General features: G+C 43.1%; 2 protein-coding genes across 5 annotated transcripts in view; one reads left to right on the top strand and one right to left on the bottom strand.

Moving 5' to 3' along the window:
• The window catches only part of LOC146399980 (uncharacterized), a 114,255-nt gene extending 107,771 nt beyond the window's left edge, over positions 1 to 6,484 (bottom strand). The window contains exon 1 of the mRNA XM_084976952.1: positions 6,266 to 6,484. Coding sequence (XP_084833078.1) covers positions 6,266 to 6,484 — 219 coding nt within the window. The remainder of the gene's footprint in view (positions 1 to 6,265) is intronic.
• On the top strand, positions 48 to 22,302 carry SRI (sorcin). 4 transcript variants are annotated; one of them, NM_001244143.1, is given in 8 exon segments: positions 48 to 116; positions 7,405 to 7,488; positions 10,118 to 10,187; positions 16,422 to 16,465; positions 17,821 to 17,968; positions 18,216 to 18,329; positions 19,425 to 19,483; positions 21,363 to 22,302. In NM_001244143.1, coding segments are annotated over 8 exon segments (552 nt in total). In that variant the 5' UTR covers positions 48 to 110; the 3' UTR covers positions 21,390 to 22,302.
• The last annotated feature ends 1,176 nt before the right edge of the window (positions 22,303 to 23,478 follow it).

Here is a 23,478-nt window from a genome sequence, read left to right as displayed (position 1 = left end):
GTGATGATTGCTGCTACAGTTTATACTTTTCGATTCTTCTCTTTGGCCAACCTGCAAGGACATGCTCCTCTAAGAGTCACCAGCTTCTACCTCTAAGACCTCATCTCAAGATGCAAGTAAGTAAAGATATGCATGTAATGTTAGTCCCCTAACGACTCAAATATCCTAATTTGCCTGATTAAAAATAAGAAAGCTCGTTATGTAATTCTACTAAGTACTTGTTTTTTGGGCTGAGAATATCTGTCAAGTTTATTTTTATATTATCTGAACACTTTCAGGCCTAAAACTGAAGAATGAAGTGTAGAAATGAACAAATATGGTAAAGGAAATTATTTTAAAATGAAAAATATGTGTTCTCAATCTTGAGATTTTTAAAGATATACAAAAATGATGACTGGATTTCTCCACTGTGTATATTAGCAAAGACTAATTGAATATTAAAGTATATGTAGTTTGGGCTTCCTAGAGAATTCAGTTCTCCCAAATTTCCCTCATTTGACAAGAGAAAACCTTTCCTTTGTTTTTCATTTTGCTCTGAGAAAACTGGGACTAAAGTTATTCCCTTCCATTTTAACGAAATGGAAACAATACAAGGTGCTTTGTAAAAGAATAATTCTAACAGATTCATCATAGCTTGTCATAAATTGCTAAAATATCTGAAGATTTTCTGCTCATATGTTTTAGACTGAGATAGTTAGATTATTCCATATAAGTCTTAGATACTTGACAAATACTGCATCAGTGTATAAAAGCACTGATCCTTTAATAATATCATAATTTCTGTTTTCCCAGACAAAATACAGAAATGAGAATCAATTGACCCATATTCCTTGCTCAGCTTTGCCACTGACTTCCCAGCATATGAAAACTGGCAAGTAACTTTCTGGGAAAAAAAAAATCATATAAAGTAAGGAGTTATCTTAAGAAATTCCCAATTGACATATAACTGACTTGTATGGGCTTCATCTAAGTTTGGCTTTCTAGAAATAGCTACTCCACCTTGGGTGTCTAAGAGTCAACATTATTTACAATAGCCAAGACATGGAAGCAAGCTAATATCCATCAACAGAGGAGTGGATAAAGAAGGTGTGGTACATATATACAATAGAACATCTCTCATCCATAATAAAGAATGAAATAATGCCACTTGCAGCAACATGGATGGACCTAGAACCTATCATTCTACGTGAAGTTAGTCAGACAGTGAAAGACAAACATCATATGACATCACCCATATGTGGAATCTGAAAAAAAAAAAAAGGAAAAGAAAAGATACAAATGAATTTATTTGCAGAACAGAAACAGACTAACAACTTTGAAAAACTTATGGTTACCAAAGGGGAGAGTTGGAGGATAGGACGGATGGATGGATGGATGGATGGACTGGGGGTTTGGGATTGGCATATGTACACAGAGGTATCTGGAACTATTGGCCAAAGGGGGCCTGCATGTAGCACAGGGAGCTCTGCCCAGTATTCTGTGATAATCTGCGAGGGAAAAGAATCAGAGAAAATGGATGTGTGCACATGTATAACTGGGTCACTTTGTTGTATAGCAGACATTATCGCAGCCTTGTAAATTAACTATGCTTCACTAGAACTTAAAAAAACAGAAAACAGTTATTGGAGTTCCCATTGTGGCTCAGCTGTAAGGAACCTGACTAGTATCCATGAGGACACAGGTTCGATCCCTGACCTTGCTCAGTGGGTTAAGGATCTGGTATTGGCATGAGCTGTGGTGTAGGTCTTAGATGCAGCTGGGATCCTGCGTTGCTGTGGTGGCTGTGGTGCAGGCCAGCAGCTTTAGCTTGGATTTGACCCCAGGGAATTTCTATATGTCGTGGGTGCAGCCCTAAAGAGAAAAAATAAACAAAACAAAACAAAACAAAAAAAGTTATTCTCCCTTCCCCAGAGCTCTGGTTTTCTTTCGTTTTTCCTCTTCCCCAACATCGATTCCCCCATGCTAACAGAGCTGATGGAGACCCCCATTCCCTTCCTTCCCTGGTTCTGGGGAGATGTGGGGACATTAGGAGTGGCAGCGGAAAGGGACTGAGACAGGAGTGGGCAGAAAACAAGCCTAAGTGAGTCCCCCCTACCTTGCTCTGCCCTGGCCCCAGGACTGGTTCTCTTCAGGAGAACATTGAGGGCTTTGAAGAGCCTTTGAGAGCTTGCCTGCAAAACAGTCACAAATTGACTTCTATAGGAGACTATATCTCAGGTTGAAAACAACCATCTTCTAGGACATAAGGTCTTTAAGAGTGGAAAACACTTGGTAATAAATGTTCTTAGGATCCTTCATCCTTAGGAACTTGGAGACCAAAGAGAGGTCATTTTCTACTTGGGCATACACATCCAGCATGCAACTATTTTCCTCTTTACCTGGTCCCTAATGTGGCGATAGCTACAAGTACAAGTTGGAGAGGCCTGAAAATCAGTGTAAGCCTCAGAAAGGACTAATTAAAGTTAGTTTTTGATCATAACATCCATTTTTTGACCTCCCTTTAGCCATGAATATTTACACCTTGTTTATCCAAAAAGTGTCTACCCTATAATCAACGCTTGTAATTTATAATAATAGAACTGAAAAGGTCCCCAATATCTTCGACAATTGCTTTAAATTTAACATTCTGATGTCTGAAACACATTTTATTTAGGAATACAAAAAAAAAGAAAGAAAGAAAGAAAGAAATTCCTCCAAACCCTTGATCCAAAAGAACTGCAGAATCACAGAAGAGTCTTAAAAAAATGCTTCACAGTTGAGAAAACATTTGAAGTTAGAAGAGGAACATTTAGTATGGTGCTGCTGCTATTAGTCTGATGACCTAGAGAAAGTCACAGTTTCTTTATCCTGAAAGATGGGAATAATCTTAGTGGTATGTCTGTGATTGCGGAGAAGTTAAGAGAAGACCACTAGAAAATAGACTACTTTGTAGTCAATAGAGCCTTATCTCATCTAATCCTTTACCCAAAGAGTAAACCTGCCCTTTAGCATCACTGACAGCCTCTGACGACCTCCAGTGATGGGGAGCACATCTCTGTATGGCCATTCTTGAAAGCTATGACTGTTACAAAGTTACACATATACTACATATATGTATAGATTATACATATATAGATTACATATATATGTACACATATACACACGTGTATAAAGACATATGCATTTGTATATACATATACATTTTGAAGGATTCCAAAATCTGCCTCCAGTTTAATCGTAATCATACATTCTAGCTAAGAGCTTTCCCAAAGGGAAGAACAGGTTAACAGGAACCTGATCAGTGGCCACAGACTTATTTCAATTTCAATTCAATTCAATTCAAATTTTAGTTCCTCCCTTCACATGCTCAATGGCCATATGTGGTTACTGATTACCCTATTAGATGGCACAGATACAGAACAGTTCCAGCATAGTAGAAATGTCCATCGAACAGCTATGGTTCTGATTCCTTATTATCTACAATGTTCCAGGAACCAGCTAAGTACTTTGTATGTAAGCACTAAAACATCAATGACAGAGGCTTTATTATCCTTTCAAATACTAGCTTACGCAAGATTAGTTGAGTTTTTACTCTGGGCAGTTAGAGAAAAACAGGTGTCTTTTATTCTCAAGTGAAAGCTGTCATCTTCAAATCTTTTCCCAGCCATCTTAAAACAATGGAAATAATATTTATCGATTACTATATTATTACCAACAATCATTCCCACCTACTTGAGATCTGAGTTCTAAGGCAGAGGGGTTTTTTTGTTTTGTTTTGTTATTTTGTCTTTTTGCCATTTCTTGGGCCGCTCCCACAGCATATGGAGGTTCCCAGGCTAGGGGTCTAATCAGAGCTATAGCCGATGGCCTACACCAGAGCCACAGCAATGAGGGATCCGAGTCGTGTCTGCAGCCTACACCACAGCTCATGGCAATGCCAGATCCTTAACCCACTGAGCAAGGCCAGGAATCAAACCTGCAACCTCAGGATTCCTAGTAGGATTCGTTTACCACTGAGCCACAACAGGAACTCCTAAGGCAGAGGTTTTTAAATCATAAAGTCGCACACCCAGATAAGAGTTAAAAGAAAGCTGACACCTTAATCTGGCAAATATCATCGATCCTTTCTTCCTGCCATGTTGGACCTGTGATTAAATCAACTGTAGGAAATGGTGAAACAATGGCAGTTACTTAGCCAGACTGTTTCTTTCACCACTTCTCTGAGTGAGGAAGTTCTGGATACCATATGTAGTACTTTATGTTAAGTTTCCTCCAGGGACAGAGAGCATCCACCCTGCCTTTTGTCTTCAAAGCATGAAAAGAGGTGGGGAGGGTACACCAGAGAAGAACAGGACCCTCTCTGAGAGGCATATTCAGTTAACGCCACAACTGTACTGGAAGAGTGAAATATTTACGTCGGGCCAGGCCAGACCTGCGAGAGCTTGAGCTGCGTGCCTCCTCTCAGGCTCAGTCTCTTCATGTGCAAACGACATGGTTGGGGAAGGTGACTGAAAAATTTTCTGTGATTCCAATGACTTCCCAACAAGGACCAGGATTCACAGTCTCTCTAGAAACCTCCTCTTGCTCTCCCCAACCCACACTGCTGCCCTGCCCGCAATCATTGTGGTCTGGCTGCCTAACTCCCACAAGTCTTTTTCTAGGACTTACTAAGTTGTTGGACAAATAACACATAGTCCAGTCTCCCAGACTGTCCATACCACTTAGGAATCTCTAACTACACAGCTCACGTGCTCTGTTACTGAGTTTTTTTTCAACAGTGTGAGGATTTTAGCATCCATATCTAGGACTTTGATTTGAAGGTATCGGGCTATGAATGAGAACTTATTCCACTGGGATTTTCTTTTTGTTTGTTTGTCTTTGTAAAGCTGCATCTGGGGCATATGGAGGTTCCCAGGCTAGGGATCAAATCCGAGCTGCAGCTGCCGGCCTACACCACAGCTCACAGCAACACCGGATCCTTAACCCACTGAGTGAGGCCAGGGATTGAACCCAAGTCCTCATGGACACTAGTCAGGTTCATCACCACTGAGCCATGATGTGAACTCCTCCACTGGGATTTTCATTTGGTTCAAAATTAGAACAGACAGGAGGAGTGGATTCTCTTCCTCTGGACTACACTTATGAATAAAGGAAATAAGCATCACTCTTAGATTGTGTGGTCTTGCCCAAGGCTGACACCTAGGACTTCCTGAATCAAACACATAGTTTATTGGACTTGAGACAATAAGGACTATTAGAATTTAGGACTTTCATTTTTAGAGTCTGGGTTTCCAAAAAGAGAACTTGAGAGGGAAGTTTATGCATAAGAGGAAAACAAGGACTCTAGTGAGAATACAGGCCAGGAACTCAGAATGGAGGAACGCAATCCACCACAGCAAACAAGCAGGGTACCACACTCAGCAGGTGCTTCCATATTTGTTGCATGTTGATGACTCATTCAATTTTTCTGTGCCACCTCCATAGCAAATACTGCAAATCTTGCTCATTATTGCAGTTCTTAAAACGGTAAAATTCTTTCTACGTGATTGAAATGACATGAAACAAAACCAAACAAAAACATCACGTCTGTATTGCTTTAAAGTGTTTAACTGGGTGAAAAAGAAAAACGTGTGAAGGAAACCATTTTCTGAATTATCTAAGTGAAGCTCCAAGTTCCAGCTCTCAGCTCCCCAGATACTGACCAGGACACTCCCAGCTTGCGCTAATCTTTTTTCTGCCTAACAAGTAGCTGAGCAATTTTGGAGAATGGGACTGTTTTGTCTGAATCATCTAGATAATAAAACCACTCAGTATCTAAGAACCACCTGGGAGAGGCTGCTCTACCCAGTTAATGCCCTCTGTCCTGCCCAGGCCATATCCTTGTCACACCCATCTTAACCAGGAGACGACAATGTCCCCCATTAAGGAAATAGGCCGTTATTGCTCAGTGAAATGTACAACTGCCAGCTACGCTTCTCTGAGCTCAGGTCCTGAAGTTTAGCCCTGTTTTCCGAGGGCGCGTTCTCATTTTCTTTCTACGTTTCCTTTCCCCGAAATCATCTAAGAGCTGCATCCAGCCCCTTCCCCCCAACACCGCACTTTCCTTAAGAGCTGATAGACCTGTCCAATAAAGTTATTTAAAATAAAAAACGTATCAGAAGATTGACCAAGTAGGATGAGAAAAAGAATTCCGGGAAACTGGGTAGGTGCTGGACCGTGCCATTCATAAGGACCGGAGGGAGGAGAGTCCCGATGTGAGTGGCACTTGGGGGCTGAAGTCACTCACCCGACCTCTGGATGGGCCGGGCCTGGGAGACAGGAGCACGAGAGCTGGGCGGAGCGCGGGACAGGAGGGGGCTGGAGAGGAGCTGCGAGCTGCCAGAGGCCGGGCGGGGAGGCGGGTCCCCCCCGGGGCCCGCTTGGTGCGGCCCGGGGCGGGGCTGGCGGTGGGGAGGCTGGAGCGCAGGGCGGCGGCGCAGTGTGCAGAATGGCGTACCCCGGGCATCCTGGCGCCGGCGGCGGCGGCTACTACCCAGGCGGGGTAAGTGCTGCCTGTACGAGTTCGCGGCCCGGGCGTGACCCTTGGGCGTGGGGGGTCCACACGTGGAGGCTCAGCCACGGCGGCTCCTCGACGCCCCCGCCCTGCCCGCCGCCTCGCCCCGGGCCCCCGCTGTCCGGCCTCTGACCCTCGCCTCCTCCTTACCTCTATCCCTTCTCTCCACGAGTGGCTGGCGGGGCCAGGGCGGGGGCAGGTTTTGATCATAGAAGCCCACCCCTATGACTCCTGGATCCGCCAAATTGGGTGTTGCCTTCCTCCTCCCTCTCCGCCTTCCCTAAGAGCAACAGCCATTTTAATCTAGAATAAACCAGAGATCCACCTCTCCCTCTAAAAAAAAGTGAGAAAAACGGGGAAATCAGGGAAAGTCCACTGGAGTCGAAGCCACCCCGGGAGGAAGGCCGCCTCGCCCGAAGGCGATGCACGCGCGGTGTCTTGGAAAGTTTCTGAGACGGAGTGTTCCTGAGACCTACCTCAACTCTCCCAAGGCTACACCTGTCTTAGGACGCTTTAAAAATACTGTAAACACTATAGACAAATAGAGGGAAAACAATTCCGAGCCCTGCTCATACATTGCATGCCCAGGTTGGGTAACCTGCAGGTTAACGGGGATTTTTAAAGTTGCTCCACTTACACAGATGTCACTGTCAAGACCACTCGTTTTGACCCTAGCCGCCAGATGTTAAATTATAACGGGGTGAGAGTGGGAGAAAGGCGAGGGGTGGTGATTGCAGGTAGAGTGTCCCCGGTGGTGGAGAGGCAAAGGGCGGTGAAGGGCGGGTAATTGCCTGACTTTGCACCAGGCACTCAGTGTTGAAAGAATAAAACTTGGTCAGCGGAATGATGTGTTTGTGTTTCCTGTTTTACAGTATGGAGGGGCTCCCGGAGGACCTGCGTTTCCCGCACAAACTCAGGATCCGCTCTATGGTTATTTTGCTGCTGTAGCTGGACAGGTTAGCTTGTCCTTTTAATATTAAAGAATTGTCAGATTCTCCATTTGTATTGGCCTTTGTTACAGTGGCACAGAAAAACGACCTTTCCCCTGGAAAAGAATTCCTTTGTATCAGCACAGGAAAAAAGAAGGAGGGAAATTCATAGTTATTTTTGAATATTCAGAGCACATTAGAACCAAGTGTTACTCCTGGTTTTGTTCAATTCAAACTACAGTTGTGATTGAATTGCTGTCATATTCAGAACTGGCTAGTAAAAGATGCTTTGAAGAGCTGTAACGTAAGAGGTCTTTAAACAGTGCATTGTCAGGGTCCATAGTGGTTTCCAGAGAAGAAATTCAGATCTGCTGAACACAGACCCCTTTTTGTATAACTTAAAAGCACATGGGTACTGGTAATTCTTTTCTTTTTTTGTCTTTTTAGGGCTGAACCTGGGGAATATGGAGGTTCCCAGGCTAGGGGTTGAATCGGAGCTGTAGCTGCCAGCCTACATCACAGCCACATGTGATGTAGCCAAGCCATGTCTGCAACCTACACCACAGCTCATGGCAATGCCAGATCCTTAACCCAATGAGCAAGGCCAGGGATTGAGCCTGCATCCTCATGGACGCCAGTCAGATTCATTAACCGCTGGGCCATGACAGGAACTCCAGTACTGGTAATCTGCAGCCAGATTCTACTAGTTGGTTTCTTTGGGTTGAATTTGATTATTAATCAGTTACCCCTTAGAATATAGGCACTTATGGTTTAAAAAAAAAAAATCCACCAGCTTCAAATTAAAGGTTTTCTTACTATCAGCCAGTTAATCTTATGAACAGTTTAATTTCTCTTTGATGCAGATGCTGTTACTAGGTCAGCCCTTCCTTGTCCTTATTGGGTATTGCGGTATGTTGGCCCGGAGAGGGAATTAAGGTCAACACCCCAAGACCTTTCACTTCTTTACATGCTGAGTCCTGTAACCATTGCTGATGCCTCGTGAGCGAGGCCCCCTCCCCAGCTCCCAGGTCCCTGTATGGTTAATGTACTATTGGTATAACATGTCCACAGGGAGTGTTTGTACCTATGAATTCAACTTACCTCTGTTTTGGTTTTGGGGGTTTGGGAGGTTTTTTTGGTTTGTTTTTTTTCTTTTGGTTTTTTTGTACGACCACACCTGCAGCATATGGAAAATTCCCAGGCTAGGGGTTAAATCAGAGCTCTAGCTGCCGGCCCACCTGCACCACAGCCATAGCAACACCAGATCTGAGTCCTACACCACAGCTCACGGCAACGCCGGATCCCCAACCCACCGAGCAAGGCCAAGGATTCAACCCATATCCTCATGGATGTAGTCAGATTCGTTTGTGTTGCACCACAATGGGAACTCCAGCTTAGCTCTGTTTTGATCAAAAGCTGGAAATAACAGTCTTAATGTGAAAATGCCTGAGAATGTTACAGGATAAAAACCTAAGACCATCTTTTAGAATAGCACTCTAAAAAATACAGTGTGAGAAACTGAATGGAAAATTGAGTCTAAAACTGAAAGCGCTTCCCCTTACGTATCTGCTTCATCTGCTAGTGATCTGTATCTTTGAAACCACAAGACACAGCAAAGCCCGAGACTCCTATTCTTAGATTGCCTGTGTCTGTAGCCATGTAAGTGACCTCGCCTGCTTAGTTTTCAGCAGCCCTGGCCTGTCACAGCATGTCCACTGTCCTTCAGAGTATTGCTCCCGCCCCTCATTTAGAATAGGATGTATAATACCTATGGACTTGAGGATTTAAGTCTTTTATTTTAAAATCCCTGAAAATAACATGTATCTAGTTCTGACCTAGGTCAGCCAGTGAATAAGAACGGGGAACCTATGTCTTCCAGGTATAATTGTGATCTGAAAAAATTATCACATCATAAGCAAAGGTGGTCACAGAGGCCTCTGTCTGTGGGAACCAGACTTGTCATTTACTGATGTCAGATCCATACCCTGCTCTCTGTGCCCCGCCTCCCAAAAAAAAAAAAAAGCTAGAAAAGTAATAAGACTTTTAAGCAGCTGCATAAATAATTTTAAAATGCTCAACTTTGGCAATTTCTGAGCTGAGACTGAGAGCAGTTTTAAAACAGAAGCTGGTTTTATTCATACATTTTAATATCATGTATCAGTGGAAGAAACTGAATTCACCTCACCGTTTTATTAAAAGTGGAACCTTATACTTGAGAACATTTACAGCGATTCTAATTCAAGAATTTAGAGGAAATGATGAAAACATAGAAAGTAATTCTAAAGTGTAGGTGTAAGCAGCTTTCAGACTTGGTTAATTCTTATGTAATAATTATTCAAAATAAAGTCTGAAATTGAATGCCCACTTTATCTCGGTAGGAAGACATGTATTTTGTTTGTTTGTTTATGGCCCTAATTATCCATTTGTGGAAGAAGCCTTAACAGTTTGTTTTTGTTTAATTACATTGTTTTTGGAAGTCGAGTGAGGAAAAAGAATGTCTACTTTTGAAAAGGCGTTCCTTTTAAAAAAAACTTTCGTGCGTGATAGTATTCATTTTATTATTCTTGCTACACTGACTACACTGAAAGTAAAGAAAGGACTAGAAAGTGCAAATCACTATTGTGATTCCTTTTCCTATTTTTTCCCCCCCCAAAAGGATGGGCAGATAGATGCTGATGAATTGCAGAGATGCCTGACCCAGTCAGGCATTGCTGGAGGATACAAACGTAAGTGTCTCTAGAAGTACTTTGATGTTTCCCATTTCAGATGTTACTTGTGATTATTATAGCCATCAAGGACTCTGAGCTTTTCTGGTCCAGCAAAGTTTAGGATTTCAAAAGCTGAATTTCGTTGGTTCTTTTGTATTTCAGAATGTTAATTTGTAAACAGTTCTTATTGACTCATTCCACACAACCCACCAATTTAGTGGGTCTCTTGGATTCGGGTCTACCATTCAAACCACTGAGACAGACAGTCTATGTGCCGCCTTCTCAGATCACGAGGTAAGGTGCTAAAATGAAATCCGAGGGGTCAGGTGTCATTAATGTTAGGAGCAAACATTTACCGCCGACTGTTTGCTAAGAGCTTATTCTGTCTCATGCCTGGTGGCACTTAGGGCTTTGAGTGCCTGGTCCTGTGTACCTGGTCCTGGAGTTACCTGTCCTGCATGCCTAAGTCTAAGTGGTTGGTCCTACTCCCTTTCCTCCAGGCGACTGGTCCTAAGGAGCCAGCTCTGCCCTCCTGGTCTCTGAGCTCCTGGCAGCCTGAGCTCATCTTGACATCCCCCAGGTATTTCCTCTTTTCACATCAGCCCAAGTAAGACATGCCCTTCCTAATTTCTAAACTCTTTATACCAGGCCACCTTCCTGCCACCCCTGTTGCACCCTGATCCCCGCCCCCACCACAGCTCCTCACAGACTGCTTCCTGCCTTTTGAGCGCTCTGCGCAAGCCACAGAGGGAACTCCTGCCAAGATGCTACATCCTGACTGGGGCTTTCTTATCATCCCACAAACATTCTGCACGCTTTTCTTCAAATAACATCTTGACCATAACAGTTATCCCAGATAGAGACTAGTGTCTTGGCCAGCTTCTTTGCCAGTAGGTAACTGAGACAGACCATCACATCAAAGCTCCCAGCTTCCTGGTAAGTTGTGCATTAAAACACTCAAAACTAGAACATACCTGAGGACCTGTAGTAACCATTTTTGACTCTTTGACATGGCGTGATTACTGGGGAGCTGTCTTTTTATCTGTCTTTTTAGGGCCATACCTGTAGCATATGGAGGTTCCCAGGCTAGTGGTTGAGTCAGAGCTACAGCTGCCCGCCTACACCATAGCCACAGCAGTGCGGGATCCAAGCTGCGTCTGTGACCTACACCACCCAGCTCAGAGCAACGCCAGATCTCCCACCCACTGAGCAAGACCAGGGGTTGAACCTGTGTCCTCAGGGATCCTGGTCTGGTTTGTTATTATAGAGCCACAATGGGCATTCCATGTGGCTCTCTTTTTAAATGACTTGCATATCTATTTTTATCATCCTTTGTTTTTTGACTTCAGTATCCTATTACTATTTCCTAGTTGGAGGAATTTATGCAAAAGAGGAACCATTTGCACTTCTGTCATTTACTCTGGTCCTAAACAAAAGAAGCCTTTTGCTAGATTGGGTAATTTTTTTCCTCTTGTGGGCAGTACCTTAAAATTGTCTGTTGTTCACCTCACGCAGCTGGGGCTGGTGGACGGAGACGGTCTAATAGCAGGGTTTCCAAAAGCTAGCTATGTCTCAACACATTATTCAACACCCTTCCAGGACTAGAGGTGTGGCCAGCTTTGAAATCCAGTAAAGGGGGTGGTATATCCTCAGAGGTCAGTCCTTTTAAAAATTTCATTTGAGAAAGCCACATTTAGTAACAACCTTAGATCACTGGGTTTAGAAACAACATAGCCTGAGTCATCGGCTCCTATGATTAGATTAATTTGCTTACTGTATCTGGGGGTGGAGGCTGCAATGAACCGCCCGTTTGTGAGGCGTCAGAGTGAGTTTTGTAACGCAGAAGCTATACAGCCATTGGTCCTTGCAACCTGGCTTCCACACCCTAAAAGCACAGGCATTGGGGGTGTCAGGGTATCAGGGAAGAGAGAAAAGCCTACAGCTCCTCCTTAACCAGCTTAAGAAGATGCAGTCACGCCAGAGGTGGCATTGATGAGGGCAGTTGCTTTTTCCCCTGGGTGCAGTGGGTGTTCCTATGTGGGAAAGTTGAGAGAAACAGCTGGAGGTAGGGTTTTCCTGCCAAGGTCTGTTACACTGTGGATTTCTACTAGAAGAAAAGATGTGTGAGGCATTTTAGCAGAATGATCAGGAGAAAGGAGATAGAGAGTAGAGAAAAACTTACAACAGTTTCTCTTGAAACTATTCAGAATGGAATCTGCATTAGTAGAAGCTATTGGTGGAGGGAAAAATGCTATTAAAATTGAGCAAGAGTTCTCCTCACTTAGGTGTATCAGACGCCAGCGTCTGACTCGCTGCCTGGAATGGCAGATTTTCCATTGTGGTCACCGCCCATTTCTCTCTCTCCCTTTTATTTATTTTTTATTTTTTTTGTCTTTTTAGGGCCACACCCGAGGCACATGGAGGTTCCCAGGCTAGGGGTCGAATCGGAGCTACCGCTGCCAGCCTACACCACAGGTCACAGCAACGCTGGATCCTTAACCCACTGAGCGAGGCCTGGGATGGAACCCACAACCTCATGGTTCCTAGTTGGATTCGTTTCTGCTGCACCACAGCAGGAACTTCTCATTCTCTCCCTTCTAAATCCTCACAACAGAGGACCAGATTTCTGTTCTTCCTGACAAAGAGCTGTAGCCCGTCACTCTCCTCCAAAACTCCTGCCTGGACAGCTTACTGGGAATGCAGCCTCTTCACTAACGTAGCGTAGCCTCATCCGATGGTGTGTTTTCCACCTCTCCTGCCTGTCTGGACCCTGCCACCACCGCCCTCTTTGCTCATGCAGGTCCTAGCTCAACACAGCTGTTGCCAGATGCCCCACATCTTTCCTATCATTCAAAGGTTGGCTTTCGTGCCACTTCTTCCGGGAGGCCTTCCTTACCTGGAAGCGGTCTTTCACACCTCCAGCACCTCCTGGTGATTTTTGGTGCCTGTATTATTGCTTACTACTCTCTGCCTTGTGCACAGGATTTAGCTTTAGCCTCAGACTGGTCAGCTGGGGCAGGGTCTAGTTTCAGGTTTGTGTCTCCTGTCCCTGGTATCCTAAGTCCTGCACATAATGAGTTCTTTTTTTTTCTTTTTTCTTTTTTCTTTTTCTTCTTCTTAGGGCCACATATGGAAGTTCCCAGGCTAGGGGTTGAACTGGAGCCGCAGCTGAAGCCTGTGCCACGGCTTGTGGCAATACCAGATCCTTAGCCCACTGAGCAAGGTCAGGGATCAAACCCGCATCCTCACGGAGACAGTGTGGGGTCCTTAACCTGCTGAGCCACAACGGAAATGCCCCATAATGAATTTTTAATAGGCATTTGATGAATTCATGAGTATGGTGATTTCGTCAAATGGGAAAATTATATACTCTTATTTGTATTTTGACTTAAGATTGGTATTCATTTAAGGGATTATACATTACTTTTTAAGTATCAGTAAAAATCAGAAGCTTCTTTTTTGGCTTCCCTGAGGCATATGGAGTTCCCAGGCCAGGGATCAGATCCAAGCCACAGTTGTGACCTATGTGACAGCTGTTGGCAACGCCTGACCCTTTAAGCCACTGTTCTGGGCAAGGAATCAAACCTTTGTCCTGATGCTGCAGAGATGCTGCTCATCCTGTTGCTACAGCAGGAACTCCAGAAGATTCCATTTAAAAAACATATCCTCCTTAGACTCTTTGAGAGGGGTAAATAGCTTCCTGCATAGGGATGAGAATTGAGTTGTATCCATTCATTCATCTGTCCAACCAATGCATTTCTAACAGACACCAGCCATGTGGTAGGTGCTGGGGTGTGTGAGCACAGACACTGCCTGTGGAAGGCCGTGAACAGCGCTGGGGTAGGTGCAGGGTAGAAGCTGTGGGGTCTCATCAGAGGGGTCAGTAACCCAGACAGAGGTCAGGAAAGTGTTCCTTGCAGAACTGATATCGGAACTTAGGAGAAAAGAAAGTTCAGCAGAAGGGAGGCAGCCCAAGGGTGGAGTGGGGTAGGGGAGCTGCATTCCGGCCAAAGAGAGCAGCATGTGCAAAAGACCCAGAGATAAGGGGAGCGTGGCTTAGTCAAGGAACTGAGAGAACTGACCATAAAGATTGCTTATGGGGTTGAATGAAGAGGTGGAAACTAGCTGCACTGGGAAAACACGGTGTGACCTTCCACAGCAATTAAGGTGTTTGGCCTTCATCCCGAGGGCTGTGGACCACCTCCACCGAGTAGAAGAGCACATACCACCCTGGCTGTAGGACAGAGACCACACAGGGGGTATGGGTGTGAGAGGTGTGGGGAGTCAGAGGTGCCAGCCAGGTGGCTCCTGGAGTCAAACAGATGAGAGAAATGCTAACTGACCTGAGGACGTCACAGTGGGACTGGGAGTGGATGGACCCTACAGCTGTTCAGAAGGTGATCTAGCATCTAGTGGGAATTGTGCACCTTCCCAGGTTTCTGGCTCAGGTGGTTGAGTGGGTGCTGGTGCCATTCCTAGACCTGGGAGATGGGGGAGCTGGCTGCTTCCCGGCCTCACAAAAGTCTCGCTCTACATGCAGACACAGCCAGCCCTGTCCTGGGTTGGCAGGCCCCTAGAGCTGTAGTCCTTACACTGTGGCAGCTTCACTGTCACCTGGGAGACTTGCTAAAACCAGATTGCTGGGCCCTGTCCTAGCCCTGCTCATTCAGATCTGGGGTGAAACCTGAGAATTTGCATCTCCAACAAATTTGGGCTATGCTGCTTCAGGTTGAACCAGCTGCTTTAATATGAATATTTATATCTTGTTCCAATTTTTTTTGCTTTTTTTTTTTATTTTCCCACTGTACAGCAAGGGGATCAGTGTATACATTACATGTATACATGTATACATTACAATTACATTTTTTCCCCCAAGCTTTTTTTTTTTTTTTTGCTTTTGCTTTTTAGGGCCACACCCGCGGTATATGGAGGTTCCCAGGCTAGAACCTGAAATAGAAATAGTCCCTAACCTTTTATTTCAGAGTTCTAGGATATGCTAAGCATAAGAATCTATTAAATGTAGAAAACCTATAATTTGCAATGTTTGGAGTCATAAAAGTAATGAATTAGCTTAGTTGTGTTTTACGTTCACTTTGGTTAGAGATAAAAATGAAGCTACTAACAACTGGTAAAAACAAACAAACCAAAATGTTAATTCTGTACATCTTAATCTGTAGAATTTATGCTAGCTTTGCCCACAGACTCGGGTCACTTCTTCCTTCTGGTTTCACAGCTTCTTTGTACTTAATAAGACTTCCTCAAAATCACTGGCAAGGTGCAAGGGATTGTTTATTTTTAACTTGCTAATGCTTAGGTAGATTACCAGTAGGCCACTAACTAGTATGTGTCTTCTAGTTGGGTTGCCTAGGTGAGTATGGAAATGCCCTCTGAACACCCTTGCACCGTGAATTAACTAAAAGGCTTCTGAAAGGTAGCCGTCACTGAATTGGGTCTTAGCCCAGAGCGCTCTCGTTTAACGCCCAGTTCCAGCAAGTGTATTTATCTTGTCTGTGAAAAGAGGCCATAGGCTATTTGAGGTAGGAAGGGACATTAAAGGGAAAAGAAAAAAAAAATAATGATCAGACATAAAACTAGCAAAACCAGCTAGTCAACTGTGTGTAGGAACAAAGCAACCCAACCTTCCCTTCCCATTCACCAGAGTGGATATGATACATTGTGGTTCATTGTGCTGAAGGAACCCTCTATAGTATACTTTCAAAGGCAAGAAAGAAATTATGTTATAGGAAAGTTAAGCCTATCCAAAAATAGAGATAATTATACAATGAACTCCTGGGTACCCATCACTCAGATTCAGCAGTTATCAATGTGTTGCCATTCTTATTTTATCTATAATCCCACTCATCTTCTTTGGAATCAAATTCCAGATTGCTTAACATTCATTTCACCTACAAATAACTTCAGTGTCTATATTCTAAAAGATAAGGACACTTTTCTCCCCAACTTCAAAACCATAAATCACACCTAAAAATATTAACAGTGCTACGCAAAAACTTTATAAAAAGATTTCTATTAAAGTTGTTAAAGTCAAATTTGGCTTCTGGGAGGAATCCTCTATCTGGGAAAAAAAAATCTGCTTCAAAGCACCATGAATTCTGTTTCTCATAAATTGAGCATCATATAAAAAGAAAAATGTATATAAATAATGGCATTCCTAATTAATTTGAAGGTAGCCAAAGTAGTGAGAATTTTTGAAACTGTATTAATATGTATGTGCTTTTCTTGATTTAACAGCTTTTAACCTGGAGACCTGCCGGCTTATGGTTTCAATGCTGGATGTATCCTTTACCTTGATTGCTGTCTAGAGTATTTTTTTCTGGCTGGAAAAATAAATTTTTCCTGAGGATTAAGGAAGTAAGAATTCATTCCTTGGAGTTCCCGTCGTGGCTCAGTGGTTAACGAAACTGACTAGCATCCATGAGGACACGGGTTGGATCCTTGGCCTCGTTCAGTGGGTTAAGGATCCAGTGTTGCTGTGAGCTCTGGTGTAGGTTGCAGACGTGGCTCGGATCCCATGCTGCTGTGGCTATGGTGTAGGCCAGTGGCTACAGCTCCGATTCAACTCCTAGCCTGGAACCTCCATATGCTGGGGGTGTGGTCCTAAAAATACAAAAGACAAAAAAAGAAAAAAAAAAAAAAAGAATTCATTACTTGGTGTGAATTCTTAACTGAGATGCCATTTGCTGTGAAAAAGGAGAGAAGCATAGTAAATAGAGCATATTGATTAGTTAAGAATTTGAGGAAGCAGGAGTTCTTGTCTTGGCCCAGCAGAAACGAATCTGACTAGTATCCATGAGTTTACAGGTTCGATCCCTGCTCACTCAGCGAGTTAAGGATCCAGTGTTGCCATGAGCTGTGGTGTAGGTCACAGAGGAGGCTCGCATCTTGCACGTTGCTGTGGCTATGATGTAGGCTGGCGGCTACATCTCTGATTCAACCCCTAGCCTGGAAACTCCCATATGCCACGGGTATAGCCCTAAAAAGACAAAAAAAAAAAAAAAAAAAAAAAAAAAAAAAAACCCAAAGAATTTGAGGAAGCACCAAAGGCAAACAAGGACAGAAACTAAAGCAGTGGGGGGGGAGGCTTTGGCACTTGTGAAATTGATGACTCTGCTCAATTGACACCTGACCTTCAAGCAATGGGATTTTTCACATCAGGGTTGTTAGACTTGGTTGAACTAGTGCTGACCTGGTGGTGCCTTCTTCCCACCTCATTTTCCAAAGTGAAAACACTGGGTTTGGGAGGGTGGGAGGGTTCACCAGGGGAATGGGAGGGCTAAAGAGGACCGGGGCAGACGGCTCAGCCTTATTGCCTGGGCCACCAGAAAGTGCAGCCCAGTTTGGTCCCCTGACTGCTTGTTACAGGTGGTGAACAGTGGCCTCTTTATTTCCTTGTAATCCTATCATAAAGATTACCTTTTTCCATAGTGGAACATATATACTCAGAGCTTTTTCTCCACAGGCCCTTTTTATTATATATTGGGGCATCTTTGTCCTATCATCCCCCCAAAAATGTATAACTTTTGAACCCTTTCAACTGAAAGAACATTGAATCCCCTCATCCTTGATCTTTGATTTAATCATGAGAAACTATTACAAGCTCAAGATGCTGTAATCCTTGATGACAGTTCAGAGAGATATGTCCGGCACAATGGGTTTCAATGAATTCAAAGAACTCTGGGCTGTGCTGAATGGCTGGAGGCAGCACTTTATCAGTTTTGACAGCGACAGGAGTGGGACAGTGGATCCTCAAGAACTGCAGAAGGCCCTGACCACAATGGGTGGGTATGCCGGACCCCCACGCTCTTCATTGGTAGGAGTCTTTTTTTTTTTTTTTAATTCATAAAACTTAAGTGCCACGTGAAAGCGGTGTCTATTTTCCAGAAGTCATGTGTATTCATAATTTAAAGGAGCCCTGTCTTAAACAAATGTGCTTGGTTATTTTTAAAGGTCTTTTTGTAATCCTTGAACCTTTTTCTTTTCTTTTTTTTTTTTTTTTTTTTGCTGGATGATTTCTCTTCCTTCCAGGATTTAGATTGAGTCCCCAGGCCGTGAATTCAATTGCAAAACGATACAGCACCAATGGCAAGATCACCTTTGATGATTACATCGCCTGCTGTGTCAAGCTGCGTGCTCTTACAGGTGTGGCCTCTGAGGTTGCTGTTAATTGTAGTAGCCAGCAGAATCACTCTGTTCTCTCAGAACATTTTTTCACATTTCTAAGTAATCTGCCATTCAAATCATCCTTACTCAACTTTGCTAAAATGGTCTAAAATTTCACAAGCTAACTGGTCTGTTTTTGGTCAGAGTGTGAACAGTATCCTGTGATTTCTCCCTAGACCGTGAAACACTTGAGAAGAATGAAATTATCCTTTGGTAGTTTCTCTTACCTAATTCCTCTTGTTGAAAAGTAATGTAAAATAATAGTCTCTGTCTCACATGTGCTTCTTAAGCAATATCAATAATCTCTACTTTTCTCTCTCTTTTTCTTTCTTCTGCATGTTTTTTTTTTTTTTTTTACTCCATTCCTCTCTTTAGTTTTTTACCCTTTTTAATATCTGGTTTTATCATTTTTTTGCACAAATGCAAAGACAGATTTTTAAGTAAATCCTTTTCATTTAATAGGACAGAGCTCAAAGAGGTGGAATATTTAAAATGATCACAGCTGTTTGTCCTACTAAAGACACCATCCATCTTCTAATTAAACAATAATGTGTTTCCATTAACAATTAAGGAATGGGGTGTTCCTGTGGTGGCTCACTGGGTTAAGGACCTGATGTTGTTTCTCTGAGGTTGTGGGTTCAATCCCTGACCTCGCTCAGTGGGTAAAGACTCTGGTGCTGTGGTGTAGGCCTCAACTGCAGCTCCGTCCAACTCAAACCCTAGCCTAGGAACATCCATATGCTACAGGTGCAGTCATTAAAAAAAAAAAAAATTAAGGAATGGCCTGAGAAGTCACATGGCTTTTACTGACTTTGGGATAAGGTGTTTTCTTCCAGCTACAGGCTGAGAAAGACAGTTGGCCAACTTCTGCATGTTGTATTACTTGGTTGCATATTAAATCTATTCACATTCGTATAGTTGGCTTCTTTGCTTTAGTCTTTGTTTATATTGGCTGGTTGAACAGTTTAAACCCACTTTAGACTGCATCTTGAACCCAGTACCAACATAATTAACAATTATGATTTCGGATAAGATGTTTACACAACACTCATAAATTTGACTGGTGTTTTACAGACAGCTTTCGAAGACGGGATACTGCTCAGCAAGGTGTTGTGAATTTCCCATATGATGATGTAAGTCTCAGTAAATTCAGAACTGGGTAGACAAGGAAGGCATGCGGCAAATGGGCATCTCTTTGAAGTTGGCTGTTGAGAGCATCTCAAGGACGCCAGCACAACCGAGGATTAAATGACCAGGAGTTCCCATTCAAAACACATTGAAAAACCTGGGTCAGAGCCCAGCCTGTAGCAGGGTCACTCAGACAGGGCTCTTCGTTTGCTCAGAGATTATTTGAGGAGAGAGGAAGTGGTAATAATGCAGTCTCCACTGGGCTCTTGTGAGATTTCAATCAGAAATGTCCTTGAAAAAACCATGCAGATGTTATATCTGCAATTTGTGCCTTCTTTAAACCAAATGTCCCAATCACTGAGGAATAACGTGCACGGCTCAAAGCTGGCACACCGGTGTTCTTCACTGAAGACAAAAGGCACAAACTCAAGTCACAGTTTAAAACAATATATTTGCTAAATGGCCAACACTAAATGAGGTCGGATAAGGCCACATACCGAGTGTAAACATAACCATGCACTATCTTTGATTACCTTGGTGGCATAGACGTGACAAGGCTAGCCAAAGTGCTGAGTTGTTGCTCTATTTTTTTGGCTCCCCTCTTGATAAAAGAAACCACCTTCAGGATGGAAATGACTGTTGATAATTGCACATTTTAAAAGGCCCTTCCATTGCACATTACAAAGATGCGTGTATTTTCAGCTCAGCAGCTGCTGCAGTTAAAAAGGCTCGTGTGTAAATATGTTTCTTTCTTCTGCTTAAAGATGTGTTCTCCTCAGCGTGCATTAACTTCTCAGGGGATGGTCCCACCCTATTGCCAAGAATGGAGAGGAGGCGGCCTGTGGAGTGGAAAGGGCATAGGCTTTGACCTCACATGGGGCCACTCAAGGGATATCTGAACATCCTGAGCCTCAGTTCCCTTTTCCCTGAAAGGGCTACTGAGCTCAGCCTTGCAGGAATGCTGCAAGGATTAGCAGTGCCTAGGGCCTCACTGGTCTTGGAAGAATGAAAAAGAAAACTGATAGAAGCAGCAGAGTACATTGGTGTGTGTTTGGTGGTAAAGCAAACATTTCACAGCAAATACTGATGCTTCTATGTTCAGGTTTCTGAATTACAGGGGAAGGGTCAGATATTCTGTTTCTGTGCATCTGTCTACAGGCATGCTAAGACTTATTTTAATAAAGCAGATTTTAAGGGAATAAAGTGTTTAAGGGCCCCATGGTAGAATAGTGGGGTAAGACTCTGCAGCAGTGCCAGAGTTCCCATGGGATGGAACAAAATAAATGCCACTGTTTTGTGTGTATTTGTGAGTCAGTGCCTTTGATCATGACCATGTCTAGACTCATAGATATGATTTAGAATTTAAATAATTATTTATCCATGGGAGTAAGATTGGCTTCCTGTGAGAAACTTTGACATGAGAAACCCATTGGATTTTATATTTGACTGCTTCTTTCAAAAAAAAAATGAACCTTTCCACTCATCCCTTAACTCTTATTTTTAAAAGGATTTTTGAGCTCCACAATTCAAGTTAAAATACCAAAATGTGGAGTTCCTGTTGTGGCTCAGTGGTTAACGAATCTGATTAGGAACCATGAGGTTGCAGGTTTGATCCCTGGCCTCACTCAGTGGGTTAAGGATCTGGCATTACCGTGAGCTGTGGGGTAGGTCGCAGACGAGGCTTGGATCTGATGTGGCTGTGGCTGTGGTGTAGGCTGGCAGTTACAGCTCTGATTGGACCCCTGGCCTGGGAACCTTCATATGCCGCAGGTGCAGCCCTGGAAAAGACAAAAATAAATACCAAAATGTAAGCTGCTTAACAACGAGCTGGGGTGTATTCAGTGTTCTGAGGTCTGCAGTGTAATGCTGATTTTTCTCTTTCAGTTCATTCAGTGCGTCATGAGTGTTTAAATCCAGAGGAAGCTGAATGAACATAATCAACATTCCAACTGGAACTCCTCTTTGCTCTTCGCCTTCAGCAGTCGTGTGCAGACTTACACAGCCACTTTTCCTTAACAGTTGTAATGGTTTATTGCTTTATGTACACCTCAAATTTTTAGTTTTGATAATAAATTCTTTGGAATGCTATTAAGATAAGATCTGTCCTATTTCACCCTTTAGAACTTCCTTGAGCCATTGTTAATCATGCCTTATTTTCTTGCTAAGCTTCTTTTATGTAAATTTAAGTGCGCAAATTGTCTAAGGCACAGTATGTATTTTTTCATTGTAAGATACTAAAACCTTTTCATCACACTACAGCTGTTGTCTTCCCTCTTTTACAAGGGCTTTTACGTGGTTTTGAAAGCTTTTTGTGCAGAATATTCTTATCATGTAAATAGTTGGGGCCCTCATGGATGCAAAAAAGTGGTAATCCATATCAGGATTCACCTTAGTGGAAACTGAACACAGGCTTTAAGGCTGACAGCTGTTTTGATGACTTATGGATGGACGTATTTAAAAACCCCCTGAATAATTGGAGTGGCAGATACTGTCACCGAGTTCCTCTTGGTCGTCATCCATGTAGACCTTTGTTAACTATACTTAAAAACTTTGTACAGGTGAGTTCCAATCGTGGCGCAATGGTTAATGAATCCGACTAGGAACCATGAGGTTGCGGGTTCGATCCCTGGCCTTGCTCAGTGGGCTAAGGATCCGGCATTGCCGTGAGCTGTGGTGTAGGTCACAGATGCGGCTTAGATCCCGTGTTGCTGTGGCTCTGGTGTAGGCTGGTGGCTACAGCTCCAATTAGACCCCTAGCCTGGGAACCTCCATATGCCGAGGGAGCAGCCCAAGAAATGGCAAAAAGACAAAAAAAAAAAAAAAAAAACCTTGTACATTATAAGCTCACCTATGTAAAAAAGAAAAAGACTAAAGGGATATATGAAAATATTAACTATGGTTATTTTTGGCTAATGGGAGTTGAGGTGACTTTAATTCCCTTTATACGTGTTAGTATTTTCCAAGTTTCCTATAATGTGTGTGCTTTCCTTTTAAAATCAGAAGATGCTAAATTTTGAAACAGTGATACATCCATTTTGATACACCATTTGTTCACAGTTACATTAAAAAATATACACAGTAAAAAGGCTGAAATGAATATATGAAAATGTTGATGTGCCTTCCACAGAAGTCAGCATCCTAGGTTCATTTTCTTTCTTCTGTCTCCGTTTCCAAATATTCTCTGATAAGCAAGTGTTACATTTATAACAGAAGACATTACAAAAGTTTTAAACTGTGTGCTTTTAAGTAAGATCTGGATTCTAATGCTGGCCTTGCCTCTTCCTAAATAAGTGGGTTTTGATCCTTTCAGATAATCTCAGATCCTCAGTTTCCCCGTCTGAAGAAAGGAGGTTATACCTCTCGGGGTAGTTCTGAACATGAAAAAGTGTGCTGGCATAATAAACACCAATAGTGTTTCTATTCCTTAAATTTAAAGCCGACCTGGGACCTGGTTTGTGCTTTTTAGCCAAAGAGATTAACAGATCAAACAATGGAATTCGCTTATTGTTTCCCTGCCAGCAAATCTCTCTTATTTTAGGGCTCAGTGTGAGCGTTATCATTCCAGTGATCAATTCATTGTCAATGAAAGAAAAAAAAAACCATTTTCTAAGCATCTTTAGCCTCCTTCAACTAATCATTTTTCAAATACTGTGCTATGTATCTATATGCATTTAACAAATATTTATCCAATCCTAACTCTTAAATTATGCATTTCTGTCATGTGGTTTCAGCCGGCTGCCTTTCAGAATGTGAGTCAGTCTGCTTTGTCGTAATGAGATGATGAGCCCAGGTTTCATCCCAGATATACTGTGAGCTCCCAGAGCTTGGCTCAGCCTGAGCTGTTGAAAAAGAATAAAAGGGGGTGCAGGGCACCAGGAGGCAGGGACGCCTTCAGAGTCACAGCACTTGTTTCAAACTCCCAGGGGATCCTCTGAAGCAATCCTAATTGAAGGACATGGTCATTTCGCAGTGACTAGCAAGGTGAGGAAGAAGGCCTGGC

This window comes from Sus scrofa, chromosome 9, assembly GCF_054392235.1.
Source record: "Sus scrofa isolate SSC_HxYL_T2T_F1_AM1 chromosome 9, Sscrofa_HxYL_maternal_Yorkshire_Landrace_v2.0, whole genome shotgun sequence".
Classification (NCBI taxonomy): domain Eukaryota; kingdom Metazoa; phylum Chordata; class Mammalia; order Artiodactyla; family Suidae; genus Sus; species Sus scrofa.
Note: the sequence above shows the minus strand (reverse complement) of the source record. Positions and strands in the feature narration are given on the sequence as shown.

What these genes read in the sequence shown, in the direction of transcription:
- SRI (XM_084974238.1), top strand. Translation starts at nt 6,467, where the DNA reads ATGGCGTACCCCGGGCATCCTGGCGCCGGCGGCGGCGGCTACTACCCA. An exon ending in GCGGCTACTACCCAGGCGGG is followed by an intron (nt 6,521 to 7,404) that starts GTAAGTGCTGCC and finishes CCTGTTTTACAG; the next exon opens with TATGGAGGGGCTCCCGGAGG. An exon ending in TTGCTGCTGTAGCTGGACAG is followed by an intron (nt 7,489 to 10,117) that starts GTTAGCTTGTCC and finishes CCCCCCCAAAAG; the next exon opens with GATGGGCAGATAGATGCTGA.